General features: G+C 47.3%; 1 protein-coding gene across 3 annotated transcripts in view; it reads left to right on the top strand.

Moving 5' to 3' along the window:
- The window catches only part of C5QH8orf76 (chromosome 5q C8orf76 homolog), a 366825-nt gene that overhangs the window by 120539 nt on the left and 224592 nt on the right, over positions 1-21694 (top strand). For all 3 annotated transcript variants that reach the window (XM_069621574.1, XM_069621576.1, XM_069621575.1), the window contains exon 2: positions 13708-13803. In XM_069621574.1, coding sequence (XP_069477675.1) covers positions 13708-13803 — 96 coding nt within the window. The remainder of the gene's footprint in view (positions 1-13707; positions 13804-21694) is intronic.

Here is a 21694-nt window from a genome sequence, read left to right as displayed (position 1 = left end):
GTGCTGCTATTGCTGAACCTCAGTCAGCATGTCTCACAGTTTGAAAGAGATTAGATACATTCACCAAGGCCTTCACTGGCCCCAGAGGGCATTGGCCAGGCTTGTGGCACAAGTAAAGAGCATGCATCAAGATTTTAATGCATTTTTTATTTCTTGGCATGCATCTGGCCAAGTATGCAACAGTCGGGTCTCACTGGGACCTATGAGGGATCCTTACTGGTAGGGTGGGAGAGGATAGGGGAAGACAGAAGTTGACCCTAGCTCGGCCACTACATATAGATGCAGAATCCTGATTTATTTATACGTATGAAAATCTACCTTTGCAAATAGCTCAATATTGACTGTCACTGAGGAACCCCTACTGTGGGCAAAAACACTGGTTGACTTCCCCCTCTATGAAAAAATGGAGGAAAGATTTCCCTGGATCACTTTATGCATGTTTGTGATTCGTTGCAGTGCAAGAGAATAGTGCACCCACACACCCTCTCTATGATGAAAGAGTAGGTTTGACATTGCATTTAGCTGTACAGTATTCTAATTATTTGTACTTTGATCCTCCTTTATCAAACCTGTCCCTTTGGCTCCCGGTCATTCCATTGCTTCTGCTGGCCTCCTTTATCTTTCTGTATGATTTTGTGACTGGAGCAGCCCCTTTTAAAGATTGCAATGACCATTTTTTTGTGATTCCTAACCATTGTCTCTTTTCCACCAGTAAGCCTCGGATCTCTGTTGAATGGTTGGTTACCAAAATGGCATCTCTCAGCATGAAAGATATTTCTCATATCCTGAGGATGATTGTGCTTTTTGTATTGTGTGTGGTATTGTGTATTTCTTTGTTAGTTTGCCTACCTGCTGTTAGGGCTGTTCTTCATGTTAGCTGATGGTAGTTAGGTGCAACAGTTTTGCTTTCATGCCTGGTGAACTGAGGGAGAGCTTTGCCTGTTGAATTCTAACCCACAGGCTGATTGTGTGAGATGGGACATTAGGGGGGGATTTTTGCTGAAACCTTGTTGGTCAGTCGCCACTTTGGTAGTGTACGCTCCGTGTGACTTAAATTGGGTCTGTGCTCTGTAGCTAGGCAACCTGCTCGTTGGCAGATATTTTAGAGCCAGCCCATCTACCCCTCTCCCAAAGCTCCCAATTGCCTAGAGTCCCTTTGTTGTCTAAAGTATGGCACTGGATTCCGAACATTCTCAAGTACCTCTAGGTTTGTGTTCGTCATTGCTTGAATGTACCATGAGCATGCTGTTTCAAAAGGGGTGATCTTAATGCATGCATGTATGTACATTTGTTTTTTATAGCGCAAACCCAGGCATGGAGCATTGGATGACTATACAATGAAATTGGAAGAGATACAATATTGAGCAAAGCACAAGAGATTGGTGTTGGACTAAGAAGAACTTGCAAACAGGACTCTGCCATCAGCAGATGTCAAGTTAGTTCTTTGAAGGGAATAGTATTCATTTCCTTCCTGAAATGCATTAGGGACGAAGCTGTATAATTGTGGTTCGGAATGTCATTCATATTAGAATGCTTGCTTTGATTTATCCTGTATGCATGTCTTGTTTCCCAGACTAGCAATGTTGTGGCTTCTTGAAATTCCTACTGCTTGGAGAAGTAGATAAGGCAACTCCTTGAAGATGGGTAGATTTTCAATGTCTTCAATCCTTTGAGATGGGCTCCGGCACAGTGGATTACTTTCTCTGGGGCATAGTTGAGGCTGGAACACTTCCAGGATGCCTTTGCTAACATCCAGGTGGGAAAGAGCGAGGGCTTGGACTGCGACCCTGAAGTCGGAGGCTGGGATTAAGGGATTTTTCTATGTAGGGCAAGCTGGTACCAGACTATTTGAGATGTCTTGGAGATGTGAGTATTGAAGGGCTGATCACAGTTAATGGGAAGTCCAGTTATTTAGGACTGGGAGCGAGCTGTGCAGTGAATTACTGAAACTTAATTTTTCGACCAGCTTTGGACTTGAGTGTGCTTGGTGGAATGAAGATGAAAAAAATCGGTCTTTACATGGTCTAACACTTGGAATCAAGACTTGTTTGTGACAGAGGAAGTATTTCAGTTGATGGATTTCCTACATGACTGACCTTCTGATAGAGTGCAAATTGTTTAAGACCATGAAGTATCTTTTCTGCTGCACATTTTTGTTGATGTGGTGCATATTTTCTTAAGTGTGTTGACAAATTCCACAAAGTTCCATATGGTAAACAGTTGTTATTCCCATTCTTTTCGAAAACAAATTGGCGAAGTGTGAGGAGTCTTCTGTATGGCAAAAGGGACCCATGGCAGCATAACGCCACCATTTTTCTTTCTCTAACCACTCCCTCTGCAATAAATGTTTGAGGATCTTGTTATAGGACCATCCATTTGTGGGTGGAAGGTTGTGATTTGGTGGGTCTTTTTCTAGGAGTGTCTTCAAGGGCCTCCATCTCATTCAACATAATTGAAGTTCCTTTATCTGTTCGGATTACTTTCAGGAATCTGAATCACATGAACAATTGAACTACCATCTTTATCCTGGGAGTTCTTCTGTAGTTACTTACACACTCATTTCTAGATGACTTTAAAGGGACAACTATATTCATAGCTACTTGTTCAAAAGGCACTCCGATTATTGTTAAGTGCTTAAGGTGAGCTTGAGACGGATCTTTGCTTCCAGTTGTCTTACAAATTGGACAGGTTTGACAGTACCTCAGTCCTGTGACCTCCTGGCCAGTAAAGCCTACTAAAAATATGGTATCCTTTATGGCCCATAGCCAGTTGTTCAGCTGTTAGGTGAGTTTTTGCTAAATCCAACTGTTCTTTGGGGAAGCTTAGGAACTAGTGACTACAAACTTGGTTGCCCATTTGTGAAAGAAATGTGAGTTCAGCAACACCCAAGCTTTTTTTAATTTAATACCACTCTTTCGCCTCTGGGACCTACCCCTCCCCCCTGAAGCACTCTCTTGTGCATCCTCTTCTCAAGAAACCCTCAGCCGACCTCTCCCTTCCGGCTAACTATCGCACAATCTCTAATACTCCTTTCCAGGGCAAAGTCCTGTAAAGGCTGGCCATCTCCCAGCTTAATCTTCACACTGAATCTTTTGGTTGTCTCCACGACAATCAGTCTGGCCTCAGAGCAGCCAGAAGTACAGAAACCGCTCTCCTGAACATCCGTGAAGACCTGCTCTCTAACCTTGATTCTAATCTCCCCTCTGTCCTCATCCTACTTGATCTCTCTTCTGCCTTTGACACGGTCAACCATGCCACCCTGCTCAACCAGCTACGTTGTAATCTGGGTACCACTGATCAGGCTCTGGCCTGGCTGACTTCTTTCCTCTCTGACAGACCCTCCCAGGTCCAACTTGGGTCCTTCCTCTCCTCCATCTCCTTCTCCACCTGCAGAGTTCCCCAGGGGTCTGATCTTTCTCCCTGGTTGCTCAACCAATACCCGGCACCTCTTGCCCACTGCATTGCCGCTCTCTGCTCCAATTTCCAGTGCTATGTTGATACCCAGCTCGCCTTCAGGCTTCCCTATTCCACCTCTTTGCCCTCTCTCATCCCGGATTGTCTGACTGCAATCCAGGAGTGCTCTGCCACCAATGATCTCTGCCTGAATGCAAGCAAGACGGAGATCCTCCTCATCGGCATACCTGCACCTCTCTTTTCCACCAGTGTCTGGCCGGCCTCCCTTGGCCCTCCTTCTGCTCCCAACTCAGAGGCTAAGAACCTCAGGGTTATCTTTGAGTCCTCTCTCCCCTTCTCTCCTCATATTTCTTACGTCTTTAAGAAGTCGAACTACCAACTGCACCTCCTCAGAGGTATTCTACCTTTCCTCTCCTTCCCCCAGAAGCTCGCTGTTTCTAGAGCACTGGTTCTCTCTAGGCTTGACTACTGTAACAGCCTTCGTTTTAAATGTCCCTGCCTCTACAACTCATCCAGAACTGGACTGCGAGACTTGTCCTTGGCCTCAAGCCCAGGGATCGTATCTCTCCAGCACTGAAATCCCTCCATTGGCTCCCAGTGACTGCAAATATCCCATTCAAGACCCTCTGCATCATCCACAAGGCCTACTGGGGCCTGGGACCAAAGGGTGTCCAGACATTTGGTCGACCTAAAACTGGTCGAATGACATTTGGTCGACGCAATTTGGTCGAAAACCAAATGGTCGAATTTTTTTTTTAATTATATATTTATTTTTCGGGTTTTTGTTTTTTACAAAAATGGGTTTTTAGAAAAAAAAGGGGTGAAAATAAAAAAATAAAAAATTCGACCATTTGGTTTTCGACCAAATTGGTTCGAGCATTTGTCTGGTCGACCAATTTTTTTCGACCAAATGTCTGGTAACCGGACCAAAGTATCTCCAGCTCTCTCTCCTGAAGTATCTTCCTACTTGAGCACTTCGCCCCTCCACCTCCAACTCCTTGAGGGTCAGTCGCCTTTCCAAGAAACGAGTTGGGGGCAGATATCTCTCTTCGGCTGGCGCCTCCCTGCCACTCTGAAACTTGAGCCGAACCATCTGAGGTTCTGGAAGCAGCTCCAGACTCCCCTCTTTGCTTCTGCCTTCTCTCCTCCGCTACCCTGCTGATCTCCTGTCCGATACTGCACTGGTTTCCTGGCCACCAACCTCCCAGTTGCACACCTGCACTTGGGGCTGTATCTGCAACCCTACAGCAACCCTACAGCCCCCCATAGTTGCACTTCTATCACCTGGTTCTCTGCACTTAACCCCTCACTGCCACCTGTTGTCCACACTTCATGTTTCAATGTTTAATCATCTGTCCTGTACTGTACCTCCTCCCCTTCCCCTGGCACTTCTCCCCCCTCCATCTCCCCTGCACCTGTGCAATCTCAATATCACTGGGTCTAGTAAGATTGTCTTGTTTCCCTCCTGTCCCCTCCCTTGCCTCGCTGTGCCTTGAAACACCTGTGTATAGGCAGGATATAAATATAATATTTTATCATAATGTGATGCAGGCAATTCTGACTCTGAAGTTTAGCTCTGACTCCACTTCAGATAAGCTCTATGCCATAACCCATAGTGTGCTCATGTGACCCTGCTAGGGACATTCTCCTGACAACCCTCAACAACTTCCTTGCAATGGCAACAGAGCAGGACAAATGGTGCATGTACATTGTCATTGCTGAATGCAGATCTGCCAGAGGCAAACATTCCAGCCGGTGGCAGGTTGCATTTGCAATCACAGGCACCCCGTTCCAGAAGTAATAACGGTGTGCCCTGAGGTGTGGTGGCAGGTTAATATCTAAAGATAGGCCATGTCTATCTTGAAATGGTGGCTGCTGAGACTAGACACAGTTTTGCTTCTGGGTGTTGACCTTGAGGCCCCGCCCTGGGGATGCATAGTATCTGTACTACTGAGCAGGAAGTATCCCAGAGGTGAATCTGAAAACTGGAGCTATAAGGTCCGCTGTTGAGATGGATTTTCAGAACCGCATCAAGACATTATTCGCCCATATGGCCATCAAAGTATGCAAATACATCATGAACATATAATTCATATATACATTAACAGTGATTCAACCTCCCCACCAAAACCCCTAACCATGTCAACATCTGCCATGAATGCATCCCCATGTACGACATGGAGTTGTGGATCTATGCAAGGCAACTATGATGGTCTCGTGTACAAAAATCCTCCCGCCCCAACAATGACTCCCTTTGGTCTTTCCCCCAATGGGACTGCCTTGGTTCCAGAGAGTGGAGGACACAAGACTTAGTTCCTATAAAGAGGGTGCCATTGTAGTAAGGGTATGCCCTAATTTCAATAGACCTATTAGGCAGATGGAAGAGTCTCTTCCTTAGTATACCCATGACCATTTTTTGTTCCCGCAGTTCATTCTTATGGAATCCTGGTTATTGCTCCCCTTGTGACATATATTCTTTTGCAGTGTGTTATATCCTCTCTGATTAGGGAATAACAGCCATAGACCGCTCTGAACCAGTGAGTGCATTTGTTTATTAAAGATTCCCTGGTTTCGGGTTGTTCACTGGTGCTGTTCGGTACAAGAATACAACCCCTACCCGATCCATCTCATATTACCACCCCCCAAAACAGGGCCTAATTCTACTTCAATTCTGCAGGCTTTATATCTACCAGGATCTGAGCCCACACTAGATTCTGCATTATCAACCCCACCACCCGGCCTTCCATCATGGCACATTGGCCTGTCCATGCCGGTGACCTCCCCACAATCAGCTCGCCATGGCATATGACCAGGTTTGTACTGCAGGGTGTTGGTGCCAGAGCAGATTTCGGGGGCTACTTGCTCCCGAGGCCCCTTATTTGATGACTCAGCAAATGGCCAACGTGTTGTTGACCTCGGTACTAGACTGGTACCCCCGCCCATTCCACTCCCCAACACCTCCATCTGGGCCTCAGCAATCTTGCAGCATCAGCAATGTTTTCAAGGCCATCAGTTCAGTAAGAGCAATGGCACATTTGCATCCCGGTGGAAGTAATGCCTCATCAGCTTTGGTAGAGACGGATGTTATAGGGGATCCAATTAGAGCACAGATGGTTCCCTTTTTCAGCTGGCATTGCACGCGTATCACTGTCATGGTGTTCAGGGTCTCTCATTGTCGGTGGGCAGCTGGTCCTGATGGCTAAGGGCTTTGTCCCCTGTGGCCCTTCTATGGGGAAGGCAAGAGCCACTTTCAGAGGGCTGGCATCTTTTACACCCATCAAGTTAGGAGACCTAAGCATTGGGACAGTGTCGATGACAAAGTCTTGGGTGCTGGTCCCTTGGAGCATAGTTCCTCCGGTGTTCACCATGATTTTGGGTTTAAGGGTGAGGGGTGTAGAAAGGGAAGGGACTGGGAATGCAGATTTTGGTGTGGTATTATGGTAAGGACATGAACCCCTTCATTGCATTCATAAATTTCACCCAGATCCTCCCCTCCTTGACAAAACAAGTCTGTGTTGGTGGCTCCATGAGTGACAAAATTGGCTGTTGTGCAGTCATTGCCACCCCATGCGATGTGTGCCAGTGCTCCATGGTCCCCACAGTCGATGTTGCCGGAGGCTCGGTCACTGGGTCGGAAATTTCTTGGAGGTAGATTTCGCTTAACAGTACTGGCAGTAGTTTTACTACCCCTAATGTCCAGAGAGCCTCCCAGGAAATTATTTATCTCCTTGATCAGTTTATAGGCATCCCCCGTGATCTTAATAAGGCTTTTTAAATGTGCCTTGAGGCTATCTTGGTTCAAGCCTAATGCTGGCAATTCCCCAAGATGCGGTTGAGGGTTAAGCTTTTCCTCTTCGGCTTAACTAGCACAGGTGGACTTTGTGGTGGTGGAGAAGGGGGACGGATGCGTCCTCCATAACAGCTGTTACAGCCACCATGCGTACATAGTCACACGGAAGTATGCTGGGGCGGTCTCACGCACGCACTTCACAACACTGCAACAACTCATAAACAACACCAACAGCACACGAGGTCTGACATCGATCCAATACTCGCACCGAAGCTAAGCACCTGATGTATACCGAGTTGAAGCTGCCAACAGAGCACCACTCCTCTCACTATCCTACTCGCGCTTCACCTACTAACCCATCCCACCTTCTCATTTGCAGATCCTCCAGAGCGCCTGGGGACCAACTCCGTTGGTGATGGTGCGCGGTACAAATACCTTTAACATTAACATCAACTGCAGTTCAAATGACCCCTAACTCCCTTTATGGCAGCTCCTCACTTTATCAGGCAAAACGCAAGGCAGCTTCGGGTGCAGATACACTTGCAAACCTCTCTCAATGGGGGAATATGTTGAAAGGTATCCGCTCTTCCCACAGCCGCTTAGCAGCCCACGGGCGCAACACACTTGCGGTGAGTGCTGGGTGTTTATGAAGCCAAGGGGGCGTGGCCAAACAAGCAGGAGTCGGAGCAGAATCCAGGCAGGGACTGAATTCCCCCCGCCCCCCACGGCCGCACAACACCCCCCAGCATCCTTGACCCAGCTCAGTTAAAATAAATCCATATACATACACAGTTGATTTAAAAAAGAGCTGAAGACTTTCCTTTTCAAGCTCCCACCTGACGAAGTACCTGGCCGGCTTCCCTGCATGATACCGCTCTCTCACGTAATCTTGACCTGAACTTTTGTTTACCTAAATGAGTCTGTCCCGTTCTGTTTAGTGTGCGTCCTGAGGCCCGCTAGCATGAGGTGCTGTATATAACAATTATAATAAATACTAGAGATCACATTTGCTTTAATTTTAAAATTGTAAAATTAAAACTTGAAACTGTAGAAAGTGAATGGGAAACAGTTCAAAAGTCCAGAAAAGCAATGCAAACAAGTCACCCTGCCTTATAAAATAAGGCCACTATCACTTTAGAAGTCCTTCCCTAATAAGTAGGTAGGCTAAGTGCCACTAAGAGTTGCAAGTACCAGGTAAGTACATGCTGCATGGACGTCTGTAGAAGAGAAGAGCAGGTGTCGGCAAACCAACCAACCGGTAGGTAAAATGTTCAGTAGTGAAGAAACAAAGGAATTTCTAAAGATTAGGGGTCCTCTCCCAATCCCACCACTCTAGCGACAGCCCAGTGTATCCTTGGCCAGAACTCCACCGATCACAACCAGGAAAGAGAACGGTTGAGTGAGGACTTTACACCTGTATCTCTCTATGGCGGGGGTTGGAAACTGGTATGGAAGCTCTTCGTCCTTACTCTGATTCACCTAGGAACCACCCTGAGGATTCCTAGATCCGCTGGGCTCACTTGCTTCCGTCGTTGCTTCTGGTGCAGGGGACCCAGGGGCTGTGAGCGTAGTGGTAGGTTTCAGGTTCGGGATTGGGTCTGGGTAGTTGGCTGTACAGTGTTCTGACCAGACGATTTCAGATACCTTGATGCGGAATGACCGCCACAGAACCCACAATGACAGTTAACCCCATTGAGTCGACGACTGAAGTGGACAGCAGTGGAAAAAAACATCCAGTGAGAGAGCTAAAGGGGAAAAGGAAGACTCCTCCCCAGAAAGGACCCTCTTCATGGTAAAGGTTATCAACTACAGGAGGACAGGTCTTGGGCCACAAGCGTGCTCAAAGCTGAAACTCTGAATGGGGACTAATGTACCAGGATGCCCCTATTGGCTCAGCAGAGCCCCCAAATAAGATGAGCTCTGCAAGAAAACTAACACAAAAAGTCTTTACTTGCCTCCAAAAGTAAGGACAGGAATCAAATAATTGGAGGGTGCGGTTCTTTTGATGTCAATGGAGGGAAAACAGAAAAAAGGATTTATTTATAGTACCATCCCTCCCAGTACAGTTCCTAGTTTCACAAGCGTGTTGATTACTGGAGATTATCCGATGTAGGCAGGCCGAGGAAGGAAGTGTAGTTAGAGCAGCGCAGAAGATTCACACCACAGCGGGATCTTGCTATCTTGAATTTTGCTAGTGCTCCCCACACTTCCTCTCCCCACTTCCTGCAGACAAGTCACATTGGGTATGACAGCCGAAAAAATACATTTGCCAAAGCAGACCGGATTTTACAGCCTGTTCAAAGTCCTCTGCCATATAGGTGAAGATAGAAGGCTCCAAGGAAGAGGACAGCTTGTGTTCCTTCCCATCCCAAGGCCACCTCTGGGGTGAAATTGCTTTGGGGATAAGGCTTACTGCAACCGAGGCACTGCTACCCAGGATCTGGCTACTAGAGATGACAGAACCCTTCCAAGTGCTCTCTACAAACCTTCCTGGCGGGGAAGAGCAGAAGAAAGGACTCCCTTTTTCCCCCGACAACCTGGTTTGGGTCTCTCTGCAATCACAGAACGAAGGAAGCAACCCCTTACTCATCTCGCATCTCCAATCCACCTGTATGCCAGTATGGACACCTTCAACACTGCCCTCCCTGCTGCATGGGGACTCCTGGAGTACCTCTGTTCAACTGCTTCTGCATCTCTGAGTTTCATTCCGTGTTGAAGCTCAGCCTTTTCCACATCTGAGACCCGCCAAGTCTTCTGTCGATCCCAACTCGACACAACATGCCTGGTTACTAGGTTACCAGCATCTTTGAGCGCCAAGACATTGCGCCTGCAGTACCTAGATGCTAGTCAGCCGTGCCTGCTTGCTGCCGAAGCCAGTCTCTGCTTCTCTGAACCAGAGGCCACTGAGTCTTCCATCGCTGCCTACCTCACATTGTCTGCTGTCCCCAGCTTGTACAACCTACAAGCAGTCACTGCTCTTGAACAACAGTGTTGTTGGACGCCATTGGTGCTGATCTCTGATTGGATCCCCGCCTGGTGCCTAAAGCACCCAAACTCCTGGTTCACTGCCAAAAAGCCTGGTTTGATGCTGTTGAGCTCCAAACACTCGACCATGTGGGTTTTGAAGTAGCACTGTCCGCCTGTTATGCCTTAAAGGGACCCAAGTGCCTATTAAGCTCCCCCTTCTATTCTTTTTTAAAGAACTTCAACATTTGCTGCTGAAATTCTTACCTATGTGCACCCTGTCTACATACCTAGAGTGCCGCTTTATTTTAATATCTGCCTACTTTGTGTTTTCCCTTCCAGGTGTGGGTCAGTAGTGTTTATTTGTTGTTAATTTATTTTAGTTCAAAGATCCTATTTTATCGATACTTTATGGACGTTCCTTTAGTGTGGCTTACTATTGTTGCGCTCTCATGAGGAGTTTGCCCGGATCCCAGTAAACAAATTTACTGTTAACGGCGCCTGATATTCCAGAATTATCGGCATATTACAGGTGTCAGCAACGGTCGGTAAATCTCCATTCCATGGAGTCCATAGGACTCCAAGGGGGGGTTTCCAGTAATACTGGTGCCGGTAACACTGCTGTTTTTTTGCTGGTGGGGTGTCTGATTTACCTCCAGTTATTGGCGGGAGATAAATCCGGCTACCCCACCGGCAAACTTGTATTTTGCCGGTCTGGAAACGTGCCAGTAAACTGAATTACTAGCATGTTCATTCCGGACCAGCAGTGATGTAACGAGACCGATTGTGTTGCATCTGTGTCTGCTCACAACGCTAATGAAGAGTACTGCTTGCTCTCGGTCTATGTGCCAGAAGTGGCTGTACCTGTTTCAGCTTTGAATGGGATGACGGCTGGTTTCGTAGTAGCGTGGGACAGAGTAAGGACATTAGCCACTACGCATCCCTGCACTACTGCAGATTAGTAGTCATTTCGTTACAGCATTGCCCTTGAGATTCTGGTTTTACTCTATACTGCAAGCCTTGCTTCTAGGTGAAGAAACCTTGATTCTTCCTTAGATCGCTTTCATATTGATGTACCTGTTCAAAGGCATGTTGCAACACTGGGCCCTTCCTCTCTGACCCTATGCAGAGTCAGGGGAGAGTGAGTCAGTATTTAAGGGTTGGAACCCATAAAGGATTTCTTTGATCTGTTTTTTTTTTCTCATTAAGCCCCATCTTTGTAGAAATAAACCCTTGCTGATCCCGTGATGGCTCTTCCAAGTACTTCACGTTTAACATCTTTGAAACCTGGGCATCAAATCCTCTTGCAGATGAACTGTCCCGCCATGCGAAAACTAAACTATTCAGCATTAGAGGTTTAGGCTGGCAGTGTCTGTAATAAACTGACACCCATCTCGCTCATTGGTCTAGTAAACGCTTCAGTTTCCTGTGAGACTCCCTAAGCATGACCCATAGTGGCAGGGCCAGTGTTGGGGCATTTCATTTGAACTTATCCCTGACGCCTTGGTAGGTGGGGTGCTGTTGCTCTAACAAACGATGCTGAACATGTCAGCATAATGTATTCAGTAGTGACTTATGACTTCTATTACAGTTATTAGTGCCTCTTATAGCTGGTGCTGCTGTATAACCCACATTAGCACCTGGGTGGTGTGAGAGGGCAATCAAGTTATTCGGATTGCAGGCTTTGCCTATCTGTATAAGCCTACATTCAGAGCAAGCTGTTGGCTGCGTGTGCCATCTCCCGTGAGCCCTACAACTCTTTCGTTTTTTCCTTTAAACAAAAAAAAAGAATTATCACTTACTCTAGTCACTTACCCTTCCTCCTCTTCCCTGCACCTCATCCTCAGTAAAACCAGAATCTAAAGGGCAATGCTGTAACGAAATGACTACTAATCTGCAGTAGTGACTAATGTCCTTACTCTGTCCCACGCTACTACGAAACCAGCCGTCATCCCATTCAAAGCTGAAACAGGTACAGCATCGTAGAAATAAAAAGACGACTGTATTTTGAGTTGTCTTTTCCTTTCTTGCAACGGCCATTTGGGATTCCTTTCAGCCAAGCACCTTTCAGCAAAGCATGCGCCTCTAGGCCTTCTTACTAGATGTTGTTTGGTACTAATGCCCATACCTTCCTAGGCAGCAGGCTTTACTGTGTGGTAATGGCCCTCGGCCCACATTAACACACTTAGGCCTGTTAACATGGGCTCCAGGCTTAATCACTTGCCATGGACCATCACTTTGGAGATTACTTCCAAATTATGCACTCCAATTACTGACCAATCAGAATTTTATGAATGATGGCCTAACTAGTGATGAAGCTCTGCTGTCAACAATTGTGGTAAGTGATGCAATCATGCTGCATTTGCCATTCAACATCTGGTGGACCGGTCCCGCAGCTGCACAGCTTACGTCGTAGAAACCATTATGTTTCACACCAGAATTAGCTGCAAACCACTAAAGACAGCTGTGGGAATGCTCTCATCCCACCATCAGGATTGTTCGAGGCCCTCCCCAACATTTAATGACCTCTGGCACTTAGTCATTTTATGATAATTTCTGCTACTTCTGACTTTCTTGTACAAGGTGCATGCTTCAGTACACTCTTTACAAACAAGAATCCTAAAAAAAGAGGTTCCCCTTTGTCTGCCAATGTGCAAAAATACACAGTTAAATCTGAAGCATGTTTGTTTGGCTGAGCTCAGCGGTCAAATTATTGTACGGTAGCCAAAGTCTTTGTTACGGTGTTCCCTAAGCTTCCGTGGTGTCGCTTCGTGGACTTCCCATTACCATGCTAATCCCTACGGCCGTTCCCACCCACCAGCTGCCTTCCCCGCCCTAAACACATCCTCCTGGGATCTCTTTGAACTCGCTCTATCAAGCAGTGACATCAGAGTTCCCTTAGCGTTTTTCTAAGCAGTTTACTGAGAGTTAATGGCTTAGTTGGAGCTGGAAGTAAATGGCTACTCGCGTGATAAAAATGTCTCAAACAAGCATGCCTTCAGCCACTTGATTTATAACGCTTCCATGCAATGAAGTCCTGTTAAAAACAAGCATCAACTGAGCCACAGTTTTGGCTTGATGAATTAGATGGGAATTTGCCAGATATTGATATTGTGTAGCCAGGTAATCACTCTATTTTCCAGCTGTTGCAATCTTATGGCAAGGTAGTGCCTTAATATCAGGGACTAGCAAATGCCTATTCAATACGTTTGCAAAAGCCCAAACTGTTGACTTGGCCAATTCTCGTTTGCTTTTTTTTGCAATTTTGTAATATTGTTCAGTAGGGTTCCAGTAGCTAGGCCAAGTTGAATAATGACATATCGGCATGTATTTTATCATAAAGTCAGACTAGAGGCCCATTTATAAGGCTTTTAAATAACAATGATGTTGACACTTTATGCTGCATGATGCTCTAAAGTGAATTGCCGCTACGCTTTCTGAGACCGAAGACGGAGAGAAATGGCTCAATGTAATGCAGAACGGATTTGACCATCTTTCAATTCAAACCTGATGTTTTTGCCGTGTGTTTTTATTTTCAGTGGTTTTGTGGAGAAATAAGCACTGAAGACAGCACCGAGGTCGTAACAGCAAAGAAGTTCTGTGGCGATTTGGCATACCGGCAACATGATTTCCAGGTAATAGTTACCTCTTTCTCTTTTATGCCTTGAAGCATTCATTTTGGGGGAGGTTTGGAATCTTGATGGATCTTTTCATTTGTTTGGTAACAAAAGTGGTCTGTTGTTCAGAAGGAGTACTAGAGCAGCGGAACGTTTACTGTTGTGTGTGTGTGTGGAGAATCACTTCTCTCAGAAAGGCCCTGGATAAACTATCCCGCAGGCACTTCAAAAAGATCAAAGATAAAGAGAGGTGGAGAGGTGGAGCGGGTCCAGAGGGAAGAGGCAGAAGGACTTTAGGTGAGATAGCAAAGTGCTGCAAGGACAAGTGTAAGTGTTGCTTTTGGGAGATATGCAATATTCCAGTTGCCTCTCTAATCCACCATGCCCCAGTTGCTTAGCTGGGGCTCTTCAAAAAGAGCAAGAATATGCCTCTATCTCTTTTAAGGACAAGCTACAGTGTAGATGGAGCCTGCAAGGCTGGGTCTCAATGAGGTAAATGAGAGATCCCCCTTGACCACCCCATCTGCTCGATTCCCAAGGTATAGGATTCATTAAAGTAATAATGCATGCCCTCCGTGGTCATCATCTTTGCGATTGTGACAAGTAGTTTTGTGTAGTTCATTCCCTGCACTGTAGCAAGACTCAATACCACGCTGGCACAACAACCGTCTGCCGGCAAGCATCCCTAGTCAACTGGTGGTCACAGCCACTTAAATTGTGCAGCATCTCACTCAGCCAGAAAGCACCTTTCAAGGCATTGTTATGTCTGGTCTCAAAGAGGCTGTCTCACTTCATGCAGCTAGCACGGCCAAATTAAAATACAAAATAGCAGCCAGCTTTGATAATGTCTTGGGCTGCACCCCCTTGTCTTGCAACCGTTCCAAAATGTACACACCTAAAATAAACTGTTCCGTTCAAATGCACCGAATACCGAATGAGTAGATACTTGGATTTTCAGGCGGTTCCTGTCCCGGTTGGGCTTACTATGGGAAGGGGCTAACTTAATATAGAAGGAACGCATTAAGTGTTACTGTGTTTGGCAATGGATCAAGGATGCCTTAAAGAGTGCAATAGTTGGAAGGAGGAAAAGACAAACCTGGAGGCTGAACAAAACAGACCAGAGAGCAGAAGAAGGCGAAGACCCAAGAGAGGGTGAAGAATAAGGAGGAGGAGAGGCAACAGAAGGAGAAACGAAGACATACCAGAAAGAGTGAGGTGACTTGTGTTAGAGCTGCAGAAGTGGAGGTCGGAAAAAAAAGAGGTGGAGAGTGATAATACCTGAAGGGGATGTGATGAATCTGATGATGTAATCACTCCTTTCCCGGAGGTAGCCTCTCCTCCTGGGGCCAGGGCACGCTGATCCTGACCCTGGGGGTGGCTATGCGAGGGAGGATCACGAGAGGGGAGGTGACCTCAGAGGAATGGACAGGTATCATCAGATAAGCCATGCTATCCCCCGTTTCCCCCATGCCTTGATGGTATATTGTGACAACCTCCTTCATCCTGCAAAAGCTGTAGTTGACAGAAATTATGAACATTCTTAACCTAGTAAAACAACATGTATTGAGACGAGGATGAGGACTGCCGTGAGAGAGTGTGAAGTCTAGTGTTGTGAAGAATGTGATTGGTCCAAGACTTTTGCCAGCCTGGAGGCAATTGTTTTAATCGGCTGCTGCGAGAAAGTGCAGAGACCTTCCTTTTCCAAGCTTTGGCTTGGAGACCGATGTGAGACTCAGGTTGTGGTGCAGGGCAGATTGTGCCTCAGTCCGGGATCGAACCCCAAAGGCAGGCGGAGCTGGCGAGAGAGGGAACCGACCCAAGCACTCCTGGCTGGATGGGCAGACCAGGAAGCAGACAGGACTGAGCGCTTTGGCCGCAGAGCACTGCCGGCGAGAGGAGAGGAGCAGAGGCAAGTTCCAGACCGGCCGAGTGCTGAAGCGGTGCCGGTTGAGTGTGGAAACACCAGATGAAGAAGAAGGAAGTTGCGGCAGGAACTGGAAGCCAGGACGGGCTTCATTCCGGGGCACGCTCTGTGCCACTGACTAGGGAAAGCCGCTTGAGTCCAGCGGATACATAGGCGAGTGCCCAAATGTGTACGACTGGAGTGGAAGAGCGCATGTGATGTCGGCAAACTGAGGGGAGAAGGGGATGCCGACACTGAGGCAAAGAGAACCTGAAAGAGTGAATTAGTTGCTAAGAGTGGGGAAGAGAGTAATCCTCTTTGGAATCTGTGTCATCTTCATCATCACACTACTTGGCCATAAAGTAACTTGGGGAAAGAGAATCATAAGGAAGACTCATACCCTTAACATGTGAATCATATTAAATGTGGAAAAAGGCCTGGGGAAGGGAGTCATTTCCCTTGGAGTGAATTGTAACACAAGAGGAGGGAGTGATCCTCTTGGGCTATCAAGAACTTGATTATTCTTTGAACTTTTGTTTTTGTGGAGAGATTCCTGGGGAAGGAGTTATTCCCTTTGGAACTGAAAATTATCCATTTGGAACTTTTGTTGAACATTTGCCCTCTTTCTAAGCCAAAGACCATACCCTTCACACCTTAGAGTTAGTTTTAGAATGAAAAGGCTAAGATAGGATTTCAGACAGAGGACATTTTTGCTTTGGACATCTTAACACTTAACAGATCCTTAGTTTTGGTTGAGGTAAGGAAATACCTTTTAGATTAGTGATAGTGAGGCATTGTCTAACACCTTTATTTTTTCATAAAGGTTTATGCCAATCACTATGTGGCCTCTGTGTCCGCGTCTCATTCCTGGCTCCTCACAGAGAACAGTCGAGGATAAAGAGGTGATTAGAGGAGATGCCTGCAGGCTTGCAGAGGGGAATATTAAAGGTGGAGCTTGGAGACTGACCACATGATGGAGAGAATAGCCTTCCAAGAAGGGGCTGAGATAGAGGAGAATAAGCATGTAGCCTATATCCCTCACAAGGGAGAGTTAAGGAAGGGTAGAGGTACGAGCATGTGGTGGAACACCAAGGTGGTGCAGGAGAGGTTAAATGAAGAGCGAAGTGGAGAAACAGAATGAAGCCCCCTTACGTATGAGATATATTGACTCATCAAGGAGGCAGAAACAGCCTGTAGATAGACTTAAATTGCCAACCTCCGAGTGGCAGCTTTGGTGCTTTGCCAGGCATCAAGCCCTACCTTTAGCTGCTTGTCAGGCCTAACATGCCTGAACACTGGGACCTGGAGATCCAGTAGAAGTGGTTTCTCAAGAATCCAGGACAAAATGCAGGTGATCTTTGAGGAGTAGAGGACCTGTACATCTGGATGTTTATAGTAAAGAAAGAAGGGTGTTGACACTCAAACCCCCAAGACTGAGTGGCTGAGACTACTTTGGCAAATAACAGCTAGGTGAAGTCTTATAAATATTAGAGACTTTTCTTTTGGTTTTCTCCTTCATGTTAAGACACCTGGTAATCGGTTTACATTTCTGTCGTCTCATCATTAATAACAACCCCCTAATAAACCAGTGAATTATTTTTAACCCTACTTCTGTGCCCACTTGTGTTAATCCTACTCAGCGTCACAAAGGATGGTGTTCAGGAGTGTGGTCAATGGGAGCACACCATGATATCCCTCCGCCCCCTGCCATATTGAATGTGGTCAGAGCCACCAAGACTGCAAAGTTCCAAAAACGCTGCCCAGGTCCGACTGGATTCGACTTATAAGGTGAGGCTGAAATAGCTATCCCGCCAGGGGTTAGGCCCTCATTCCATGTGCCCGAGGTTCCTGCTTCCTAATAGAACCTGTGGGCGGATAGAAGCAAAGTATAGGTTAACTGTGAAATATTGCTTGAATGTGGGCACTGGAATTGCACATGAAGAGTGTAGGTGTATAGTCTGTATACTCCTCAATGACGTTAAGGAGGTATACGTGGTACAAAAAGAGGACCCAATGGCTCAAATGGTGTGTGAATATTCTAACCCAGATCTGGAGGAAGTTCTAGTTGAGGGGAAAGAGAGCAAGCGGGAAAAGGGATTGATTTCATCTTTCCCTAATTTTGAGAAGAGGCCAAAGTTTCAACCGACTGGCCCCCTTCCTCTTTGTTCTAGCTCAGCATAATGATTGATTCGCTTATTTTTTGTGATGAATTTACTCTATTATTACTAGTTGTTGGTTTGTTAGGGGACGGATTTCTAGCGAGAAATTCTAAAGATTAGCGCTACTATTTTGCTATGTCAAACCTTTTTTTTTTTTTTCCTGTTCTCTCATTTTGATCTACTTTTTTATTCTTTTTACTTGTCGGATTCCTTTTTATGATTTTTTTTTTATGTGTTTATTTTAAACAGGATATAATGATACAAGCTTGATCAATCATGACATGTGGCATGAAAACAATACAATCGGTCGCCCTTCCCTCCCCTCCCCCAGGTCTTAAGGTCCCTCTTCCCGTCCCCGCTGAGGATCATCATCTTGTAAAGTTCTCCTGGCTAGTTGGGACTTGTATGTCAAGGCCGGAAAGTTCTAGTCAAAGTCTAAAACCGGGCCCCAAATGTTCTCAAAGCGGTGTAGATGGCCTGCCCCGGCAGCTGTCACCCTCTCAGCGATCAGGAAGTCCCAGACTTTCATCCACCAAAAAGGCATCAGAGGGCCTTCTGCGGTTTTCCAAGTGCGGGCTATTACATTCCTGCCCGCCAGTAGGCATTGGGATAGTAGTTTGGCTTTGGGTCCGGATCTTGGGTAGATTCTGGGGATTGGCGCTCCAAGAAGAATAGGTTTGGTTTCTAGGGGCAGCCGCACCTGAGTAATGTCTGCAATCGTTCCTAGGCATTGTTTCCAAAAGGCCTGGGCCTTTGGGCAGGACCACCACATATGAAAAAAGGAACCTATTTGGCCACATTGCCTCCAGCAGTTCGGGTCAAGTGTGGGATTCATATGGTGAAGTCTTAGTGAAGTCTTAGTGGAGGGTAATACCAGCGAAGGAGGATCTTGTAGGCGCATTCTCTGTTTGTGATGCAAGATGAGGAGGTATGGGCCCGAGACCAAATGTCAACCCATAGCTGGTCCTCGATTGGGTGGCCCAGGTCCGCTTCCCATTGGGCCATATACCGGGTCTTGGAGGTTAAAAAGTCAGTTTGGCGGCGTTTGTATAGAATAGAGATTCTCCCACGGGCTCGGAGGTCATTCAGGGTCAGTTCGGTAGCTGTGGGGGGGCAGGTGGCTGCCTGGCGGGTTTGTGGGTGGGAGCACCAGTGGCGCAGCTGGATGTATGTGAATCTGTCCTGTTCCTGGAGTTGAAAGAGTTCTATGCATCGCTCAAAGGTGCAGGAATGTCCCCCTTCGAAGAGTTGTCCCAGGGTCTCGAGGCCTCCCGCAATCCAGGATCCAAAGTTCTGGGTGGACAAACCAGGAGAGAAAGTTGGGTTCAGAAACACCAGGGAGGAGGGGCTGAGTACCACCGAGGTCTTTTTTTGTTTCAGCGCTTTGTCCCAGACAGCAATGGTATGTTTGGTGGTTGCCAAGAGATCCCGCCACCGTCGGCGCTCTGAGGGAGGGACATGTGGGAGAAAGCGTAGCAGAAGAGGTAGTTGCGCCTGTTCGAGATCCACCCATCTAGGGCGGTTGGTGAGTATTTGCCATGATGGAATGCAGGCCAGCTGGGCCACCATCTGGTATTTTTGTAGATCTGGGACTCCGAGGCCACCGATCTTTGCGTTGCCTAGCATCGTGGTCCTAGGGATTCTGGCTTTCTTCCCCTTCCAAATAAACCACAGCATTTTCCTCTGTAGGTTTTGAAGAGCAGGCGCCGGGATTGGTACCGGAAGTGAAGAACAAGTGTACAGGAATCTTGGTAGCAAGTTCATTTTACAGGCCGTAATGCGGCCCATTAATGAGATCTCTTGTGCCGCCCACCGCTTTAGGTCCGCCTCGAGGTCTGTGAATAGTGGGGGAAAGTTTGCTCAATAGACATCCTTAGGGTTAGCTGGGATCTGGACTCCTAGATAACTGATTCCCCTGGTCGTCCACTGTATTGGGCATAGCAGGGTTAGGGTCTCCCGGTCCTCCCGGGACAGACCCACTCCCATAGCAGCAGATTTCCGGAAGTTAATGGCAAAGCCCGTGACCTTCCCATAGCTCTCTTTCTCAGCCAGGGCCTGGGGGAGGGAAGTACGGGGTTCCGTGATGGTTAGCAGGACGTCGTCTGCGTAGAGGGCCAGTTTGTGGTGCGCTGCGCCCGACTGGAAGCCTTTGATCGCAGGGTTCAGTCTGATCTGTTGAGCGAACGGTTCCACGATTAGTGCGAAGAGGAGTGGCGACAGTGGACATCCTTGCCTGGCTCTGCAGGTTAAGCTGATGGGGGCGGAGAGGGTGCCATTAACTCTGAGAGGGGTTTTGGGTGCTCTATAGTTAGCCAGAGTCATGGTGCAGAATTCCGGGCCAAAGCCAAAGGCCTCGAGAGTGAGCCTCATAAAGTTCCAATCCACCTTGTCGAATGCCTTAATTGCATCTAGGGCCAGAAGCACCAACTCCCGGGAGTCTCGGGAGGCAAGCTCCACCAGGTCCAAGGCTCTTTGAATGTTATCAGCTGTTGAGCGGTATTTGAGGAAGCCACTCTGGTAAGCGCCGATTATTTCCGGCAAGATCTGGGACAGGCGAGTTGCTAAAATGTTGGAGTATATGTTAGCATCTATGTTAAGTAGGGCAATAGGTCTGTATGATGCAGGGTTCTTCAGGTCACCGCCGGGTTTGGGCAACAAGACTGTGATTGACTCTTGCATAGATGGGGTTATAGTGCCCGTGGTCCTGAATGAGTTAAACAGCTGTACCAGAGGTGACAAGAGTTGAGGTTTGAAAACTTTGTAAAATCTGGTCGTATAGCCGTCCGGGCCAGGAGCTCGGGATTTAAGGGCTTTTATCGCCTCATCCACTTCCTCGTCGGTAATTGGCGCCTCCAACGAGTCACGAGCTGCGTTTTCCAGTCGGGGGAGCGCCGCCCTCTGCAGGTTTTCCCTCTGTTCTTTTATGTCTCGCGTCGGGGCGATCATCACCTGGGTCAGGTGGGCCGTTGCGAGCCGTAGCTTGTCGTGGTCCGCGTATTGAGTCTTGCCCACGATCTTGTTTTTTCTCTTTGCCTTGGCAAGTTTGGCCACCAATAGCCTATTCGCCTTATTGTTTTTAGCATAGTAAAACTGTTTGGCTTTCGCCATTTGGTGGGCAGTATGCTCAGCATAATGGCCTCGAAACAGATCCTCCTTAAGGCATTGGCAAACTTGTCGTGTATGCCTTTGGTAGGCCACCCCTCTGGCAATCAGTTCCCCCCGCACCACTGCCTTCATCGCGTCCCAGTTGTTGGCTAGGGAGGTGTCCCCGCTAGGGTTTTCCTTAAAAAAATGGTTAATCGTGGTTGCAATCGCATCTCTGAGTGGCATCTCATTAAGGATAGGGTCATATAGCGTCCATCTACGCCGTTGGGGATCAGGGGGTCCCTGCACTTGAATTTCCAGGGTCACCGGGGCGTGGTCGGACAGAATTCTGGAGCCTATAATCACATCGTTGGTAAAGGTGAAGATTTTCGGAGATACTAGATCTATCCTGGAAAACGTCCGGTGAACATAAGAATAGAAGAAGAAGTCTTTTTCAGACGGTTGGAGTACCCTCCACGAGTCCACTACCCCTAAAGTTCTAAATAATTGCAGGAGAGCTAGCGCTGTGGTGAGGTCCCCGGCGGAGGGTGGATGTGACTTGTCTTTCACGGGGTCCGCAACCCCATTGAAGTCGCCGCCAATCACTATCTGGCCCTCCAAGAAGGGGGAGAGAGAGTTTTACTCAGCGATTCATAGAAAGGCGCCTGGCCAGAGTTTGGCGCGTACACTGAGACTATGGAGTATAGTTGTCCCAACCGCAGACACTTCACTGCTATGTATCGCCCCTCCGGGCAGCTTATGG

This window comes from Ambystoma mexicanum, chromosome 5q, assembly GCF_040938575.1.
Source record: "Ambystoma mexicanum isolate Mex_15411 chromosome 5q, UKY_AmexF1_1, whole genome shotgun sequence".
In the NCBI taxonomy this organism is placed as follows: Eukaryota; Metazoa; Chordata; class Amphibia; order Caudata; family Ambystomatidae; genus Ambystoma; species Ambystoma mexicanum.
This window is presented reverse-complemented; position numbering and strand designations above follow the sequence as displayed.